The sequence below is a fragment of the Macrobrachium rosenbergii genome, chromosome 48 (assembly GCF_040412425.1).
Source record: "Macrobrachium rosenbergii isolate ZJJX-2024 chromosome 48, ASM4041242v1, whole genome shotgun sequence".
Classification (NCBI taxonomy): domain Eukaryota; kingdom Metazoa; phylum Arthropoda; class Malacostraca; order Decapoda; family Palaemonidae; genus Macrobrachium; species Macrobrachium rosenbergii.
The window spans coordinates 73,465,220-73,472,719 of NC_089788.1; the positions used below are offsets into that span (position 1 = coordinate 73,465,220).

At 34.4% G+C, this 7,500-nt stretch overlaps 1 protein-coding gene across 1 annotated transcript in view; it reads left to right on the top strand.

Annotated features, from left to right (window-relative positions):
* Nucleotides 1–7,500, top strand: part of LOC136831538 (homeobox protein orthopedia-like) — a 136,638-nt gene that overhangs the window by 20,079 nt on the left and 109,059 nt on the right. Inside the window, exons 2-3 of the mRNA XM_067092109.1 lie at nt 287–576; nt 3,350–3,541. Coding sequence (XP_066948210.1) covers nt 287–576; nt 3,350–3,541 — 482 coding nt within the window. The remainder of the gene's footprint in view (nt 1–286; nt 577–3,349; nt 3,542–7,500) is intronic.

A 7,500-nucleotide genomic window follows, 5' to 3' on the forward strand; every position in this document is an offset into this window, starting at 1 on the left:
AGTAAATACGGAATTAGATATTTTTATATTGAATCATAAAATTATATTGTAAAAACCATATTCACATTTTTATGTTGAATTATAAAATTGTATTGTAAAAACCATCTTCATATTTTTATGTTGAATTATAAAATTATATTGTAAAAATCATCTTCATTCTTTTAAGAAGAATCTCGACACTTCCTCCGCAGGGAAATTTATTCATAATAGAATAATATTTTTCCATTTTGAAAACTCTCTTCCACCTCCGAGTAAAACCCCTCTCGCCCTTCTTCCTCCTCCGCAGGGGTGAGCAAGGACCTGGTGGACGACCTCAACAAAAATGTCACCAACAAGAATCCCGTCGGAGGCGCTGGCGGTGGCGGCGGAGGAGGAGGAGGAGGAGGGAGCGGCAGTGACAGCGGGCCCTCCCTCACGCAGCTGGAGTCGCCCCCGCCCACGCACGCCTCCCACGGCCTCAGCAGCCACCCGCACCACCACCCGCAGGGGCCGGCGGGCACGCTAGCCAACCTCGACGCCCAAGGGTCGGGCAATTCCGTCAGCCACAGACAAGATGTAAGTGGCTTTATGGTCAGTCTCACATCTCACGTTTTCTTCTTTTTGGGGGATTTTTTTTTTGGGGTGGGGCCAAGGGAGGGGAAGGGGGGATATTGAGGATTATATGAATAATATTTTATATAGATGAATATTTTTTTAGATTTTAATAATTCAGACTTTTAAAGTTTAAAACTGTCTTCTTTTGGGGGGTGGTTTAAAAATTCTATTTTGAAGGGGGTTTTGAGAAATATATAAAATAAAATATATTATATATATATATATGTGTGTGTGTGTGTATGTATAGTGTGTGTGTCTATGCATATGTATGTATGTATGTGTATGTATACTGTATCAGTATATATATATATATATATATATATATATATATATATATATATATATTGTAAGGAAATTAAATTCTTTTTATTGTAGTTTATCATGTAAATTTGGGAAAAATATATTGAATAATAACAATAATAATAATAACAATAATTAGTAATAATTATTATTATTATAATAACAATAGCTTGTGGCAGTGACAAACTTGATTCATCAGTCTGAGGTGTAAGGCTTGCAGTTCCATTCTTTGTAAATTAAAAGGCTAATGAAGTGAAGCCACCAACTTGTTTTAGAGCAACTCCGTCAAGATGAAAAATTTTGTCAGCTGTATAGAATGATTGGATTATTATTATTATTATTATTATTATTATTATTATTATTATTATTATCGTTGTTGTTATTGTTGTTTGTATTATTATTATTATTATTATTGTTATTTACTGTATTATTACTAGTATTATTTACTATTATTATTATTATTATTATTATTATTACTCTTGGTTATTATTATTATTATTATTACTATTATTATTTACTTTTTGGTATTATTATTATTATTATTATTATTATTATTATTATTATTGTTACTACTACTACTGTTGTTATTATTATTATTAGTTACTATTACTACTACTACTACTACTACTACTACTACTATTATTATTATTATTATTATTATTATTATTATTATTATTATTATTACATAATGGATGTCATTGCTATTGTCTACAAGATGCTTAAATAAACAATACGTAAGAAACAGTCATCGCAAGCACCACCTACTGAGCATTCCCAACCCATTCCTACCAAGTCATTCTCTCTCCTACAGAACTGAACCCATTCTACAGCTTCCATTTACCTTTTAATTAGAGAGTGAATATTCACACGCTGTCACTTCAGCCCCGAGTTACTCTTTCATTTTTCATTCCTCTGCCGTCTTCCATTCGTTATTCATTTTTGCTTTGGCTCATTATTCTTCATTAGTTTTTAATTTTTTTTCATTCGTGTATCTTTTAATTTTAATTATTTAATTCAGTGGGATGTTCTTTTTTTATGTCTTGTGTCTCGTAATTCTTTTATTTATTTAATTTCTTTTTTAATTTTATTTAATGAATTTATTTATCTATATTACCTATATATTTATTTACTTAATTACTTTTTTATTTTATTATTTATTGATTTTATCTATTTATCTGTTATCTGTCTGTGTATCTATCTATCTATTTACCTAGCTATATACCTAACTTATCTATTTATTTATTTATTTGTTTTCATCTTTTATTCGCTGGCCTACTATTCCCTTGTCTTTCTTTCTTTTGGACTTTCTTGGAAAATGACCAGTGCTCTCTCTCTCTCTCTCTCTCTCTCTCTCTCTCTCTCTCTCTCTCTCTCTCTCTCTTTTCCTCTGGTTTGCAAATTTAATTTCCTATAATATTATACTTTTACTTTTTATTTATTATTATTTTCCTTCAGTAAATCAGGCATCTCATTTTCAAATCATCTTTTACTTTTTCCATTATTATTATTTTCCTTCAGTAAATCAGGCTCTCATTTCTCAACATCATCTCTTAACTAGTCGCTCCCTTATCCCTTATCCATTTCCATTTTTCTTCTGTAATTCAGACACTCATTCCTCAACATCATCTCTTAACCAGTCACTCCCTTATCCGTCATCTGTTCTCCTACTCAACATGATCTCTTAACCAGTTATTCCATTCTATCCAACATATCCATTTTCAGTCTTCTTTTCTTTTAAACAGTAATTCACCCTTATCCACTCCCACTCAATTCATCCCCTAACCAGTCAACATCATTCTCTTAACATCAGTCTTAACCAGTCACTCCTTCACCCCTTATATCCCTTCATATTCACCCCACCCTTACCCACTCTCCTACTCAACATCATCTCTTAACCAGTCATCCATTTCCATTCTTTTTCTTCTAACCAGTCACTCCCTCACTCCTTATCCATTCACTACTCAATTCCTCAACAGTCCATCTCCTACTCAACATCATCTGTTAACCATTCACTCACCCCTTATCCATCATCCATTCTCTTACTCAACATGATCTCTTCACCTCCTAACCAGTAACCCCTTCACCCCTTATCCCTCATATCCAGTCTTCAGTCACTCCCTTAAAAACCATTCTCCTAAACAGTCATCTCCCTTCACTTATCCTTATCCATTCTCAACATCACTAACCAACTTCATCCCCTTAACCAGTCCCTCGCCCATTATCCATTCTCCTGTTCTACCCATCTCTGAACCTACTCCTCAACATCATCTACTGAACTTCAGTCACTCCCTCACCCCCTTATCCATTCTCAACTCATCTCAACCAGTTCACCCCACCTAACTCAACATCATCTCCAGTCACTCCCTCACCCCTTATCCATTCTCCTACTCAACTTCATCTCCTAACCAGTCACCCTCACCCCTTATCCACTCTCCCGGACAGGTCTCGAACGCGGCCGGCGGCTGGCAACATCAGCCTGACGGCTGGGGATTCGGACAAGTCGGTTAAGCCCAAGAGACACCGGACCCGGTTCACTCCGGCCCAGCTGAACGAACTGGAGAGGTCCTTCGCCAAGACCCACTATCCGGACATCTTCATGAGGGAGGAGCTGGCCATGAGGATCGGCCTCACCGAGAGCCGGGTGCAGGTAAGGAGGAGTGGAGGGTATTGGTGAAAGCCTTGTAATAATAATGATAATAATAATAATAATAATAATTATTATTATTATTATTATTATTATTATTATTATTATTATTATTATTATTATTATTATTATTTAGCCTTGGTAGGGATGGCTGTCATCTTCGTGGATTTGTGTTTAATGATGATGGTTTTAATTGATGTTTTTGTTATTGTTTGTTGCAAGCGTGTGATGATTATAATTACCGTTTATATGTATATATACACGTAACAAATTTATGTGTATTATATATATATATGTGTTTGTATATATATACATACATATATATACATATGTATATGTATATATAATATATATATGTATAGATATAAAATGCTTTCAAATTTCATGCGCTTTTCAATACGTAATTCCATCCAACCTCTGTCAGTATCTAGGTCAGTACTCTGACTGACAGCTGTAGAGCGAAAGGTATTTCAGGTACTACTCATTACAGTTGCTCAACTGTTGATGACTTCAAACCGAGTCGACCTAAATACAACTATTCACCGTAGGAGGGTTAGTGTCGTCAGTGTACCTCATGCGGTGCACTGCAGGCTTTACTTATGGTTCTTTGCAGCGTGCCTTCGGCCCCTATCTGCAACCCCTTTTCATTCCTTTTACAGTACCTCCTTTCATTTTCTCTTTCTTCCGTCTTACTTTCCACCCTCTCCTAACAATTGATTCATAGTGCAACTGCTTTGAGGTTTTCCTCCTGTTACACCTTTCAAACCTTTTACTGTCAGTTTCCGTTTCAGCCCTGAATGACCTCATAGATCCCAGTGCTTGGCCTTTGGCCAGAATTCTACATTCAGCAGTTCAAGTCAATTAAATACAATTAAAGACTGGAAATTGAGAAATGAATTATACCGTTCATGAAATAGTCTGGCGAAAGTTGGTTTTTCAATTAACAGTGATTTAAGCTGTACCAAGATTTTCCACCGAAATATTTACATTTGGAAGACTGACCATTTCCTCTCGAATGTTAGAGTTAATAGTTTGTAGAGTATGCATACTTACATGTATGTATGTTCGTACTTTTAATCGTTTATTTATATTTTTATCAATTTATTTGTCAATTTGTCATTATGTCTTTGTTTTTCTGATAACTGAGCTCTTCTTTTATTTATTTCATGTTATCATTTGTAATTTTTTTTCCCAAATGAATATTATATTCTGTGGAAGCTTGAATTTCAAGCCAAAGGCCTTTGCAGGCTTGTTCCACATGATTAGGGTTCACCTCCTGAATAATAATAATAATAATAATAATAATAATAATAATAATAATAATAATAATAATAATAATAGCAGGAGTCTTGAAATGGAGAAAAAATTCCACAATTATGTATGGGTACATATATATTTAATTTAAAAATAAATCTCTATAGAGAGCTTTCGGGACTCTGTTCGATTCTCTGTAGAGCTTTATTTTTCAGTGTATGTACCCGTACACAGTTGTTTTGTTTCTCCAATATAATAATAATAATGATAATAAACGTATATTTAATTCTTGCTATGTTTTCGTCATCCAGATTCGGAGTGCATCTAAAACTATCAGTTGAAAACCATTCCACACCAAATTTCTGCCTCCGAGTAAATCGAGCACCAGTCCGCCTCAGCTGTTCATTAAAATACCGTAACCTGCAATTATTATCTCCTTCAAATATTAAAATGCTCCGGAGCACTAATATTCCCTCTCGCGCCGATAGTGGAAGAGTTGGGAGGATTTCCATACGGAGCATCAGGGTCCTCCTTTTATTTATTTTTTTTCTCCAAATCCTCTGGGAGAAGGAACCTTTAGCCTCGGTCCATCATTTATTGAATGGCAGTCGATACGTTTCTATATCCCTTGATTCCTTCGTTTCGTTTGGAGTTTTGTTTGTTTGCTGTTCATTTCACTTGTTTGCTTTTAGAGTGGTTTGTCTTGTTTGTTTGAACTTTGTCGTTGGGTTGCGTCTCTCGCTTTGGGTTCAATTATTTTGTTTGTTTTTTGTTAGAGTTTGGAGTGTTTCGTGATTCGCAGTTTTTTTGGGGCGGTTGTTGTCATGCATATTTAGTTTATTTTCGTGTGTATGTAATGAGACCAAGATCATTTTAAGGATATAAATATATATAATACATATATATGTCTATATACATATTATATATATATATATATGTATGTATATATATATATATATATATATATATATATGTATATATATCATATCTAGGTCTTTACTTGGCTGGCTTTGAAATGAGTAATGATTGCCGTGCTGGGTGATATGAATGCAAATGTAAGTGACAGAGATTTAGATTGCCTGGAGTAAATGTGGCAGTGCTCAGTGGAAGAGAATCATTGTAAGAAATGCATGGTTTCAAAAGCCTTTCATTCAGATGTGTACATCGCAATGAAAAAATGTGAGAAAATATTTTGTTATATTGTTTCAGTACAGAGTAGATAAGGAGTAAGTGTCCGAAGGCATATCTGATCATTACCTCACTGAAGCAAAAATGAATGTAGAGGCTAATAGTAATAGGCGTGGATGTAAACGTAATTATAGTAAGTAATATTCACATGGAGTAATTGTGGTTTAAAGCGAAGTAGGAGCTTCTGAGGAGCATGAAAAATTCAAGAATGGGATCACTGGGTCACCAGGGATGACTTGTGACTGAAGACTATGGCCAATTGGTGGGATACGGAGGTAGGAGATTTAGTGAAGTAAAAAAAAAATGTAGATTATTTGAAGTGTAGACACGGAATGGTAGAGAGAGTCGTGTAGAGATATTCAAAGCGACTAACTGGAATTCGAGAAGAAATTAAAAGAGAAGTGTAACACTTAATGGACATTTAATGGCGAATCCAATCAAGTACTTTAAAGGGAAAAGTTGTAAGTGCAGAGAGAAATGTTATAGAGCAAATGGGAGTGTATGGAAAGGTGCCTACTGAAGAGAATGCAGGGCTATGCAATTTGCAGAGGGTTAAAAAGGAAGCAGATCTGAATGGTGCAGGAATTAATGGAGTTAATGTTACTATAGGAATACTTTTGTGATTGACTCTTAAGGAAATCAATTCTCAAATATTTCATTGAGATGAAAATACTTAGAGAATGGATCTCATAGTAGGTAACATTCGAAATTGAATCAGATCTTTGTGTAAGTGGAAAGGTGACAGAAGTGATTGTAGGAATTATAAAGGCTACTCTGATTCTGTACGTTATTAATGTTTTGTGGGATGTCAAAGCGTTTTTCTGCGTTGGAGAAGTGCCACAAATTCTGTTTCATTATTATTATTATTATTATTATTATTATTATTATTATTATTATTATTATTATATGTAATGGCCATTAACTTGCAAAACCATCCCTCTGTGAAGTAAATGCAGTGTGCAAACACAAAAAAACATTTAAAAAGAATAAGAATAATGAAGAAATACAATTAAACCAAAAGCAAAATAATGTGCATATGTATGAAGATCATTGCAAGTCAATAAAACACCCTGAGTAAAGGCATTTATGTTCTTTAAGCATAAGATGAAACAAAAAGCAATTGCCGATTGGGTGAAAATGGGACCACTGATTTAGAAGTAAGGAAAAGAAACGAAATTATTATTAATTATTATTATTATTATTATTATTATTATTATTATTATTATTATTATTATTATAAAAACCCAGTGTCCAAACCTCTGTGGAGATTAGTCCTGCATAGGTAACTATGACAGTGTAATTTTGCCACGATGAATATTGATGAGTATAAAAAGTGCGATTCAGTTGCTTTTATTGCTACGAGAAGAGATGAGGTCCCCTGGCGGCAAGACGCGCAATTAGTCTTAATATTACGCATCCAATCAGAATTCGCGTCATGGCGGAGCTAGTTGCTGATTGGCCAACGTCCCCATGTCACCAGAGGTAAAGGATGACGGCGGAAAAATAGCCTGAAATTGTAA